This window comes from Artibeus jamaicensis, unplaced genomic scaffold (assembly GCF_021234435.1).
Source record: "Artibeus jamaicensis isolate MK-2021 breed Jamaican fruit bat unplaced genomic scaffold, CSHL_Jam_final scaffold_3307, whole genome shotgun sequence".
In the NCBI taxonomy this organism is placed as follows: Eukaryota; Metazoa; Chordata; class Mammalia; order Chiroptera; family Phyllostomidae; genus Artibeus; species Artibeus jamaicensis.
Window position 1 is genome coordinate 6,289,904 of NW_026522040.1, and position 12,999 is coordinate 6,302,902.

The window sequence follows — 12,999 nt, forward strand, 5'->3', positions numbered from 1 at the left end:
CACAGGAGTGCAATATACATGGCGAAATACAGTACATTAAGTGCTTTTTATTTCCCTGGACCGTGTGGTAAAGAGGGTGGTCTTATTTCTCCAAGGGAGTGGGCTTGGGGAAGATAAGTAATTCGCCGTCATATGGCTAGTTTTAAAACCAAAATTCAAACCTGGGTCAGAAAGCCTGTGTTCTTTCCCCTGAGTGTATCATATCACCCCTTAGAGTACATTACTGTGATGTCTGATTTACTAAGATCTTTTTGTTTCTCGTGTTGGCTGCCGTCAGTTTACAGCGGGGTTGTTAAGAAGTTCCCGTGTGGCGTGGTGGGAACAGGTGCTGTGCCCAGTTGTGGTTCCCGGGCCAGGGCCCATGGCAGTGGCTGGTAGGCTTTACCTTTTTATGCTTGTGATGGCAGCCTGGGTCCTGAGACCTGCTTCAAGTTCCAAAGGAGGAAGAGAAGCAGATGTGTGTTCCGAGTTGTTTCCAGGTTCAGTTTGTTCCTTTACAGATGTTATCTCCCTTGGTGTAGGCAACAAACTGTGAGGTGTGGGGTCAAGGGTGAGTACAGAGCCTCTGAGGTCAGACCCGGTTCTGAGTGTGGCTGTACCAGTGCTACTGGTTGTCCCACCGCTCTCCACTCGGTGACAGGAGGTGAGGCGGTTAACCTTTCTAAACTCAGTTTCCTCATCTAAAGTGAATGAATGAATGCCTTCACGGGTGGTTATAGGGCTTGAGTGACACAGACAGTAGATGCCCTGCATGGTTATCTGGACGCCGTGGGTGTCCAAATCAGGGCAGTCGTGGTGGAGAGGGTGGTTGATTCTGCCTCGTGGTCTGCCTCTTCTGTTACCAAAGGTTCTCGGGGAGGTTTCTGGAATAGACTGTGGTGTAACTTCTGGATTGGATACGAGGTACGAAGTTTGGGATTTCATTTTCTTTTTTGTAGTCATATATAAATCAGTAGATTGCTTTGTAATTTAAATGCTATATTTTGGAATTATATGTTGTGAAGTTTTTAAGGGTTGAGCATAAATTTTGCTGATTAGCTTTGATACTAAATTAACAACTTCTCATGGGCCTTTTAAGTTCTTGTTGCATTTAAGCATAAGTACTTTTTGTTTCTCAGATGGAGAAACTGAGGTAGGACGTAGGGGTGGGCCAGAGTCGAATTTGTGGCTTTGTGGGTCCTAAAGCCTTTGTGGGACTAACTACTCAGTGCTGCTGCGGTGGCACAGGGGCCCCCACCAGTGTGGCGCGGGCAGTAAAACGTGGTTTACAAAGCCCTGGGCCACACGCAGTTTAAGGATCCCTGTACTAAGGGAACATACTTCATTCTGTTATTAAAGGTTGGCTTTCACGTGGGCTTCATCCTCAGTTTTCTTTTGTGTAGCTCGTCTTTTGCTATAAAATGTTTCATATAAATACATCTTTTTCCCCAACTCTAGATTAATATAGCTGCTCGCCTTCCAAACTTCTAAGAATATCTCCCCAGGCCCCTAAAACTTCAGCATGTCTGATACTGATCTCGTTACTCTGTCTTCCAAAATTAGAATATGGTCTGTGAGCGTGTGTTCACTCGTCTGTTACCTAAGGGGAAACCTGAGTTGGTGTTAGGAGTTAAGGGGAAACCTTAACTACTCCTGCATCTTGTTTATTCTGCCCCCTTGAGATTGTCACTCTTCTCCCTTCACTCTGTCCCTCTCCTCTCCACCGCTGGCATCACGGCTTCATTCAGGGCCTCATCGGGTACTGGGACTGTAGCAGATCATCTCACAACTCCAGGGCTCCCTGTGTGTAGTCTGTCTCTTCTCATTAGAGTGATCCTGTTTTTAGTATGTACTTGATTTTGCCACTTCCTGCTTAAACCCCCTTAGCTTTCCTCCAGTGGTTTAAAGCCTGACCTTGGTGCAGGAGTCATTTCGATAGAGAAGGCTAGTGCCTTCCTCCTGTGAAGGTGGTGCCACGCCCACCCCTGCAGCAGGGCAGCCTTCTGAGAGGGCAGTCCCTAACTGCCCTGCGTGTCCTTTCCTCCTCTGCTGGCTAGTTTTCCTTTATTCTTCAGTATTCATCTCCAGTTTTGCATCTTCCTCAAAGCCTTGTACCCCTCCCAACTCCATATGTGCCTTAGATACTTTTCTTGTCTTCTGCATGCTTTAATAGCACTTTCTTTTTTCCCCTTAGATGAGCAGTTACCACCCTGTAATCTGCTGGGTGCTTGTGGTCCAACTCCCGCCTCTTTCAAGCTGCTCCTTGCAGGATAAATTCTACATCTTTTGTCCCTTTGTCCCCAGCTCCTAGAACTGTGCATTGTACATCTGGGCTTGGACATTTTGAGGAATGGTAAATGTTTATTAACAAGGAGGTAGTAGCCCCATGTACATTTTTTTTCCTTTTGAGGGGGTTCTTATTTCTATTATTCCAGAGCAATGAAAGCCCAAGTAAAGTGGCAAAAAAGAAAAGGGGGGAAGAGCCTTGGGCTTGGGTCTGTGGGTACAAAGATGGCTTAGGGCTTCTAACTGTTCCCTTGTATGCTCTTCACGGGTGGCAGCTCGGAACTCACGGAGCACTTCATCAGCATATCCACGTGTGATGCACACCTGCCTACCACCTGCCTCTCCCTGCCCATCGTTAGGGCAGGGAATGTCCTTGTGGTGCTGGTTCTCAGCATGTGGTTTTTCCTATTCCCAGTTGTTTCTCCCACCTGACATTGTCTCCCTGCTTCTTATATCATAGTTCTTCATGATTATTCTTAAGTCTTATTTCCTTTCCACTGAGAGAGGGGCTCTAGGTGCAATGAGGTTCAAATGATGAACATGTTAGCATCTTAGTTTAGAACTCTAGATGCATTTACATTTTCTAGTAGAAACACTTGTATAGATCAGGATCAGTATTCTAAACTAAAATAGTGTGCCTCCGATACAAATGAGTTAAGTTGGCTTTTATTTGTGAGAAATTACTCTCTGGGTTTTAAGTAATGGACTTAACTTTTGAAACAAGTTGAGTGTGTTAGTTAGGGACTCAGTGCAATCAGGCTGTTGTAGAGAACAACATTCTCTCTCACCAGAGCCGCTCCTGTATCCTGGTGGCTTACGTTGATCGATGGAGATCCAGGAGCTCCGTAAAGGCATCCTTTCTTGGGAGGAACCCCAGGTGGGTCCTGGAAGGTGGGTTGGAAAATGGTGCACATTTTTCTGGTTCACATTTCAGGGAGGTGCACATTCCTCTGCAGGTAAATCACAATTATTTGCTGTCATATTTATAAGCATACTTTGCTGGCTTTGAGTTTGAGCCTATGCAGACAATTAGCTGGTGCCTGTAAAGAATAAAACTCTTTATTCTTAAGTGACTGCTTAGTAATCTGCATAACAAACGAGCCATTTTGCTTCAGAGATGTGAAATAGGCATCTATAAATGAATAGTTTTTGAAACTAAAGTTGTTAAGACAAAGTTCATCTTTTCACAGTGGGGTTTCACTGGGAACCGCTCTTTATAGAAATGCAACTAGTTTAAAATAGGAAAGCATATCCCAATAATAGGCCCATGCAATTAGCCTTTATTATAACAGAGTGAATGCTGGAATTTTTTTTGTGCGTTATCATTATCAGTTGGTGTTAGTGCCAGGGGAACCACATAATAGCTAGAAAACCTTGATTGAGAGACAAACAAAGGTTTCTGTCTTATTCATAGGCATCCTTTAGTTCTTGAAATTAATAAAACGTTAGGCTCTTAAATCTTACTTTTTTTGGTAACCATCTGGTGATGATAAGATTGAGAAATGGTACTTCATTTTATTAACCAATGTCACCTCAATAAATTCAACAAAAAAATTTTAAAATGTAGAAATCAAAGTGCAAGGAAGTTAAATGACTAGGTTAGGGTGCTCCAACTATTAAATAGAAAAATTAGAATTTTAACTCCTCAACTACCTTTATGTATAAACAGCTGCAGACCCCCTCCCCCTCCCAAAACATTTGGGTGCAGTCCAGTTGGGGCTCACAGATATTGGGCACAACCTAATCGTGCATTTCTGCATTTCCTTCCTGCCACCCCCTTCCCTTCTCTTCCCTTACTCTTAAGCAAAAATCTAATAAAATGTCTGGGGAAAAGGTACTTCAGAACTTTTGAATGAGAAACTGTTGAGTGGCTCTTCATTTAGTGCCATGTTCGTGCTGGACCTTGTATAGAAATGACATAATGATATGCTGATGAGTGTGGGACAGCTGCCAGGGATGGGGGGTTACAGCCCTAATTTGTAAATAGCCCACGCTGGCTGGTTTCAGACCACCAGTGTGATGCCCCCAAACTTGAAGTTGGGAAGAGGTGAATGTCATCAGCCTACTTCAGCACATTGCTGAGTTAAGTTCGGCTCTCAAATGTTTAGAATTGTATAGCCTGTATATGTTTTTTCAGCCTGTATTTTTAATAATTATCTCTTTCCTGTCTTTATTTTTGTCCTTTGTTGTTGTTTTTTTTAATTGGCTCTACTGGTGTATAATTTACATACAATAAAACTCAACAGTTTTAAGCATCAGATTTGATGAGGTTTAATAAAGTATGACCACTACAGTCACAATACGCTGTTACTTGACATAAAACCATCGCTGGCTACACACTCTTTATCACACAAAGAACAGAGTGCTGTGGCCTGGCCCTCTGCTCCCTGGCCTCTTGCCTGCTTCTCTGGCCTTATCGATGACCACCTGTCTCCCTAAATCTCTTATTCCACAAAAACTGATAAGCGGGTTCCTAGCACAACTCCTGCATCTGTATCTTCCCTCCTGCCTGGACCCTGCCTGCAGTGTTCCTGCCACCTCACATTCTTTCTTGTTTTGCCTGCCTGCCTTTATAAAACCCCATTTTCTCATACAGTCTAGTCTTTAGTGATTACTTCCTCATCTGACCTACTACTGTACCACTATTTGGCATTTAACTTTGCAGCTTTTATTAACATTCCAGGGTTTTTTAATGGGGTAGTTGGTCATCGGTAACAAAGTTGTAAAGTATGATGGGTAGGAAATGTTGTCCGAGTCCGTTTTTAGCACTTGGCTTTGCTAAAAACAACACCACAAGAACCTTAATGAATGGTTCTCAATGACAGTAAACTTCTCAGTGGCTCTTCCAACTCAGTGAATCACACACTCATGAAAGTGGAGGGAGAGCAGGATGGTGCTGTGGAACCTCTCAGAGGACGCAGGTTCGGTGTGTTCCAGAGTATCGGAATGTCTCTCAAAACCAGTGTCAGGCATTGAAATTCCCACTGGAGCTTCTGTCTCTGTCTTGGAAATTCGTTCACAGGTGGTTGGCATCGTGGACTTCGAACTCTTGGCAAGATTTAAACATTTAAACTAAGTCCCAAAAGAAAGTTCTCTGTTCCTTTCAGAGAGCTTGATCTCACTTTTTGAAGTACTGGTGAGAAGTCAGTAGGGTTTACCTCGATTTCCTTCCTGTCCAGGAAGCCATGAGGCGGTGCTCTGAAAGAACTTTCGTGTCTTTTTTTTTTTTTTTTTTTGGTAACTTTACTATTTAGCAAGTAGTTTTTCTGTTTACTTATATTTTATATATATTATGAAATTTTATTGATTTTAGATGGGTTGGAGGGGAGGGAAGCAGGGGTGGGGAGAGACAGAGAGAGAAACTTTAATTTGTTGTTCTAATTATTTTATTGCGCTCATTGGTTGCTTCTTATACGTGCCCTGACCAGGGATCAAACCCACAACCTTAACATATTGGGATGATGCTCTAACCGACTGTGCTCCCAGGCCAGAGCTGTTTTGTTTTGTTTTTTAAGATTTTATTTATTTATTTTTTGAGGGGAGGGAGGGAGGGAGAAAGGAGAGAAACATTGATATGTAATAAATAATGTTATTGGCTGCCTCTCACACGCCCCCAATTGGGGACATGGCCCACAACCAGGCATGCGCCCTGATTGGGAATTGAACCAGTGACCTTTCAGTTCACAGGACAGCACTCAGTCCACTGAGCCACGCCAGCCAGGGCTGTTTTTCTTTTTATTTTAAAACTTGTAATTTTTCTGTTTAAAAAAAAAAAAGTTGCACATGTACATGTTGATATCTGACATTGAACGATTACCTAAGAAATATTTAGAACCATTCTAGACTCCTACCTGTGTCACAGCCTGCTTTGCAAGGATCTCCTTGTGTCCTTTAATTAATGGGTTTACTCAGATTCCACAGTTGGTCCTCATTTCTTATTAACTTTTCTTGTTTGATTTCATGTATTACTGCCTGAATACAATTGTGTCCAAAATTAAAATTACACATCTCTTGAGTTTTTAGCCTTGGGTGCCCAAATGCCTACTGGGCATCTCCACTCAGCTGCTCTTCGGAGACTGCAGATTCAACACGACCTAAATGGCATGTCTCTACAGGTCTCACACCTCCTCTTACTGTGTCCTCATGCTGAACGATACTGTCATCCCAGAATAACTCTAGCCTAAAACTTTGGGATCATCTTTGGCTTGTCCCTGTTCCCTCACTTTCTGTCTTATCAGCGTCAAATATTTTTCAGTTCTTTTCCTTGTCTCTGTTGGAAGTCAGGCTAACCTCACCCTTTGTTGGGAGGGGAACTCCCTCACCCCCAAACGTTTAATTGGTGAGCTCTGAGCAGGTATGTTTCCCTGGCCTCAGGTTAGCCAAGCTCATGAGTCTGAAAGGTGAAATCGGAAAGCCAGTATATAATTTTCAGTGTGTGCCAGTGTTATCTCCTGGACATAGCTCAGAGCTCACATCATAACTAGGTTGTCTGAGAAGGAATGAGAACAAAAGCAATGAGGCAATTCTAGTGTTTAGTGGCCTGTCTTGATTGGGTGGCGCCATCATCTCAAAATAGGGAGATTCCTTCTGACCAGAAAACTTGTGTCTATGAGCAAATGCTCCTCCTCCCCTGCTCAGTTGCTTCCGTGGCCCCTGTTGGCTTTTTAAAAATTCTTCAGTGCTTACTGAAGCAAGGGTGGACCCTTGCTTCTTTACAGGTATGGGTGCATTCATCCTGGCTCTGCTTGAATCTTGCTAGGGGGAACCCAAGCTTTCTCTGTTAGATGGCTTGCACCCTTTTCTTTTTCAGTCATGGTGCATTGATTTCAAGTTGAGCTCTGGGGGCCATCTTATTACATGTATTTGAAGAAAACTATTATAGCCATCAGGTAAGAACAAGAGGTTACGCTTTCCCCCTGCGTTTAGCTGGCATCACTACCTTCTGAAAATACCCTTTCCCTTCCCCACTGTCCAGGGTTTGGAGCACCCTCGATATGCCTCTTCAGCACTCTCCAAGTAACCCTTATCGTAACAACACTCATTTATTTCATTGTTTGCTAATTGTTTGCCTCTCTGCTTCCCCAGTAGAACTTGAACTGTCTGAGGACAGGCACTCTCTCATTTCTAGGTTCCAACGTCTAGCGCAGTTCCTGGCACCCATTCACTTTATTCATGTAACCAGTATTCTGCTGCACACCCACTATATGCCAGGCAAGGAACAAGTTAGTTAGATAAGGTTTCCTGCCATGTGGAACTTGAGTTTTGTTGGAGGTGAGGAGGCTCTAAATAGACAAAATAGTATTTATGGCTAGACCTACAGGGAAACAGGTACCAGGCTGAAGAGAATAGTTGGAGGGTTTGTTGGGAAGTGTACTTCAGGTTGCTAGAAAGATCTCTAAGGAAGTGACATTTAAGACATACCATAAAGGATGAAAAGCAGCAAGCTATCTGTAGGAAGAGGGAAGCGAGGACTAGCCTGAAGCTGCCATTGCATAGGCCCAAAGGAGGGCAAGAGCTCGTGTTGCAGGAAGTGAGAGACCAGTATGGCTGGAAAGGCATATGAATGTATACTGTGTCGGTCAAATTGTGGGCTCGCGGGGACGAAAGTAGCTGCTGATGCCGTGGTTTGTGCAGGTTCAATTTGTTGGGGGAAGCAGTATGTGGCTATCTGTTAGAACTTGTTGTTCTGAATGTTTGTTTTGCATATTCCTTTCTGTAAAGTTACTTTTCGCAAATAACAACTGAAAGGAAACCTAGAATTTGAGTGTATCCTACAACTGACCAGGTACTCTCAGGAAGTTCCTTTCTGTGCCTGACTTTCTATCCCTAGGGAACCTATAGTACAGGCAGATAGATAAGCCTTCTGCACCATTGAGAATTTTCACTTAGTCTTATGGACCATTGTTATTTTCCGCTGGTCGCTTGAACTGTTTTAGCACAGCCGTTGAGATTAATACTGTTAATCATCTGAAAACCAATTCAAGATAAGCACAGCAGGGTTGTTAAACTTGTGTGAGTACTGTTTTTGAATTATATTGATTGATGTGTTAACTTATTTTAAGCTATTGTTTTGGTTTTCTGTAAGTGCAAAGCTTCTCTCCTTCCATTCTCATTCTTGAGCTAAATGGGAAGCAGAATATTGAGAGACAATGAATAAGTAGCTGTACTTCCTACCAACAACAGTCTTACCTTGGAAAGTGTTGCAGCCTAACTATCTGTATAATGGAAACACACCTGCACAGCAGGGTCGTTGAGAGGATTAAATGAAGTAATATTGGTAAGACATTAACATCTCTCAGTGTAGAGGCTTGGTACATATTTGGTATTTGTTCATCTTCAGCTACCCTGTGGGGTAAATACAATTATCTCCACTTTCGTAAATAGAGGAAAGGAGCAAAACTTAGAGAACATTTCATTTGTTGTAGGTTGGTGCTTCTCAAACTTCACTGGGGGATCTTGTTAGTCCGGAAGGGGCCCAGTTTCTGCTCACCACGTTGAGTGTCAAGGTCTTTGGCTTCTCACCTAGGAAGCGGTGGAACTGGGCTTCAGACCCAGATTTGTGTCACTCCAAAGCCTTCCACCATTCTACTGACCCTTCCTAACTCTCATCAATAGAACAAGGGTTTTATTGGGGGACCTGTAAGTTAATTATTTAACAATACCTTAGACCAGTGAGAATCTGAAGTTGTATTTTCATTCATTCATTCAGCATTACTTAGAACCATTTTAGCGCTAGAGAAAAAATGAGGGAATATAACTTAATGTTGTCTCATCACATTTCACTTAGATGCCCCATATTGCTCTTACCTACCCCACCTCCAATCTGTTGCTCTTCCTGCCTTGCCTTTTATTTTTGTTGGAACAGCGTCAGCTCTCTCATCTGCTAGTTCAGAAACATCAGATATGAGTTCTTTTTCTCTCTTTCTCACATGCAATTATTCATGAAGTTCTTTTAGTTCTTAGAAATCTCACTGAAATATGGATTTCCTCTGTAGCCCTCTGCTGCCTTTCAGCTCTTACCTGTCCATGTTCTGAAGATCCCAGCTGACCTTTCTCCCATTCCCTCCCTGCCATCCTCTGCTGTCCTCTGCCATCTCTCTGGAGTTAATCTTCAGGACACATTCTAGTATGCTACACCCTTCTCCAACAGCTCTATGACCTATGTAGGGAGACAGTGTAGCATAACTGATAAGAGCACGTACTTGAACTAGACTGCCTGTATTCCAACACTAACTCTACAACTTCCTGGCTCTATGAGCCTGCGTGGGTGACCTAACCTGTCTTTGCAATAGCTTGTTTCCATGGGCTCTTGTGAGGGTATTGAGTTAGTAAAAAGGCTTAGCATAGTGCTCATCACATTGTAAATGCTAAAAAGGCTAGCTAGCTGTTGTTAATGTTCCTGACTGAAAAGGGGCAATAGTAATTTAAAGGCTTGGGAAGGGGCTGCAACAGCATAGAAGTTGGGCTGAATGCCATTGTTGGAACAAGTTATAGGTTAATAGTCCACTCATTAGCAATTGGGAACATCCATATAATAATACTAATAAGCACATTAAAAGTAAAAGAGCCACTTAATATACTTAACTCTTCTCAAGATTGAAGAGCCCTGGCTGGTGTGGCTCAGTTAGTTGGCCATTGTCCCACAAACCAAATGGTCGCTGGTTCGATTCCTAGCCAGGGCACATACCTAGGTTGTGGATTCAGTCCCCAGTCTGGGAGCATGCAATGGGCAGTGGCTCCATGTTTCTCCTCCCACATTGATGTTTTTCCTTCTCTCTTTCTCCCTCCCTTCTCCTCTTTCTGGAAAGAAAGAAAATGAAGAAAAAAAATTGAAGAGATGTAATTTCAACTTTGCAGGCTATTAATAACCAAGGTAGATTAAACTAATAGATGTATCCTGTTAAATATGATACTGATTTTCATGTACTAATAATACCAAATACTGAGGCTTTCCTTAATCCTGTTTTGTATTTACTGTTACTACCTTTTTACACTGAGGAAAACCAAGGCACGCAGAGGTTAAGTGACCCACCTGAAAGGTTTTCTTAGGCTCTGCGGAGGAAGCAATGCCAACCAGCCACAAAGTCGGGCAGTACAGAGCTTTATTGGGGTTTGCACACCTGGGCGAGGTGCTCTGGTCTGCAAAATGGAGCTGAAGAAGCCACGCCCAAGCAGGGGATGTGGCGGGGTTTTATTTTGGTTGGCTCTTTTGGCGGGAGCTCTCCGGGTTCGGGTTGCTATGCGGATATCCCTTTCGGCAAAGCCCGTCATTTTGGCTCCCTGGTTTGACGTCAGCCGTCTTTTCCAGGTTATAGTTCAGCCGCCATGTTGTCGTACCCCGCCCGTCCTGACACTGCCTAATTCCATTATGGCAAGTAAATGATGAAGCTGAGATTCAGACTGACGAGCCCACTTTCTTACCATTAGAATCTTGAACTTTATTGTGGAGTCTCTATTCTTAGAAAAGAGACCCCTTTCTTGGGCATAGAGGAGTTCTGAAACGGAGTGATTTTGGGGAACTGAGTGGCAGAGAGTTTAGGTGGGTGTTAGGGCTTCTTTGCTGCCTTCTCAGTCTCTAACGTGAGACTCTTCGGTCTTGGACTGTACCATCTAGATCATGCTGATGTTGAATATTTTCTGTTTATTTTAAAGTTGTGCTAGTGGTTCCTTGTAACAGAAAAGTTGTGGATTACTCCTGGCAGATTGTAGTCAGGTATTGATCTCCGTCTGGACTCCTTCTGTCAACTAGCGTATTAGTGGGTCACCTCCCTTGCCATCCGGCCAGCACGTGCTTGGGAAGCCATGCTCCCTGATCAAACCGAAGAGCGAGAAAGATAACATTTGTGAGAGAAAACGCTCAAATACAGATACTCGTCTTGATGTGTTGAAACATGGTGAGACAGTTCCATCAAAGTTAAGGAACAGATTAGTGATAGATACATTGGTTTCTTGTTGGCTTACCTGTTTAAGGCAGTGATTATTTCCTTGGAGAAAAATACTGAAAAGAAAAAACTAAATCATAATATATGGCTGAGCAGTGAACAGTATTTATTTACAAGGTCATTAGTAACATCTCTGAATATCCGTTTGGCCAACGGTGATACAGGTGTGTTCCATGGGAAGGGAGAGGGATGTGAGGGTGAGGTGAAAATCCTGGCATTTCTGAAAGAAAACATCATTTGATAATACTCGTAACTAGAAAATCAAGTAATATATAAGAATGTCATTAGGTATGTGGAAGGTAAATACATTTTATTTTTGAATTATTTTCTTCAAGATCTCCTTGTTTAAGTAGTCATGGGTAAACTACGGCTTTTAGTTTTTAGTAAATTAGAGATTCATGTTATCTTAAAATGTTGACTGTCCATTGTTGAGGGATTCAAATCTGTATAATTTTTTAATGCACGTATATCTTTTTGTATGCTGTAATAACAAAAGTAGTTTGGTATGAGGAACTTTGGAAATACCAACTTTTAAAGTGGCTGGTGTGGCTCAGTGAATTGAGTGCCAGCCCGCGAACCAAAGGGTCACTGGTTTGATTCCCAGTCAGGGCACATGCCTGGGTTGCAGGCCAGGTCCCCATTTGGGGGCGTACAAGAGGCAACCACACAGTGATGTTTCCCTCTTTCTTCCTCCCTTCCCCCTTTTAAAAATAAATAAATAAATAAGTAAGTAAGTAAATCTTAATAAAATATCAGGTCCATCCAAGAAACAAGTCAATCTCATATTTTGTTTGGGTCATAGATTTAGAAGTACAAATACTTCAAGTGTTTAGAGAAGAATTAAGTAAGACAGTATTTCTGTTATTTAATTAAATAATGCTGTGTCAGACTAAACTTGTTTTTATTTTTTTATGCCCAGGTTCTGGCGTTAACCTGTCTTATGGGTTGAGATTTGATTGGCTGCTCTTCTCTTTGAGATAGTTAATGGGAAGCGCTGCACATCTAGTGCATTTTTTTTGCTCATGAGTCCTGAAGGGCCACCTGCCTGTGCAGGTGCTGTGTTAGGTAAGAAGAAGGCTCAGCCGAGTGGATCCTTTTCCCTTGGCTGACCCAGCCGGGGCCGCAGTTGAATTGGTGAGCAGCACGAGAGAACAAGAGCACCGGCAGTGTGAGGGCAGGTGGCAGTGTGGACGGTGTACAGGTGAACTTCATTTCACTTCGACAGCTTTAATACCAGTGTTGGTGAGAGCGTGAGGAAAATCGGTTGGCTCTTCTGTTAGTGGTTAGAAAGTAACTGGATGCCACCTTTTTTTTTTTTAAAATTCTTACTTGAGGCCGTGCTTAGAGACCGGGAGGGAAGAGGGAATGGAAGAGGGGAGAGAGAGACATGTATCAGTCACCTCTCTCCCATACTCCTGCCTGGGACCGAACCGCAACCTCGTGTGTGCCGACTAGGAATTGAGCACACACTTTTTCAGTCTGTGGGATGACTCTCCAACCAACCAAGCCATGCTAGCTAGGACTGGATATAACCTTTTTGAAGGATATTTAGGCACTATCAAAATTTGGTATATATCCCTATGCCTCTGAAGTTCTATGTTTAGAAATTGCGAGCAGAAACTTGAAAAAGTATAGCAGAAGATATGTACTGGGTTGTTCCTTATATAACGTGGCAGTGGCAAAAAGCCAAAAACAACGTATCTTTTCATTAATGGATGCTTATTTAAATTACACTGGTACTGTGCAGGCGATAAAAGGGTGCCCGGGGGTGGTGGAAGATTTAGATACGTAA

The 12,999-nt window shown here is 42.9% G+C and overlaps 1 protein-coding gene across 4 annotated transcripts in view; it reads left to right on the forward strand.

Annotated features, from left to right (window-relative positions):
* UBE2H (ubiquitin conjugating enzyme E2 H) overlaps positions 1–12,999 on the forward strand; it is a 113,937-nt gene that overhangs the window by 36,667 nt on the left and 64,271 nt on the right. The window contains exon 1 of one of the 4 annotated variants that reach the window (XM_053657073.1): positions 5,197–5,234. The exons of the other annotated variants lie outside the window; for them this stretch is intronic. Within the exon in view, the coding sequence (XP_053513048.1) occupies positions 5,212–5,234 (23 nt within the window). The 5' untranslated portion in view covers positions 5,197–5,211. Of the gene's footprint in view, positions 1–5,196; positions 5,235–12,999 lie in introns of those variants that run through there. 4 annotated transcript variants of the gene reach the window in all.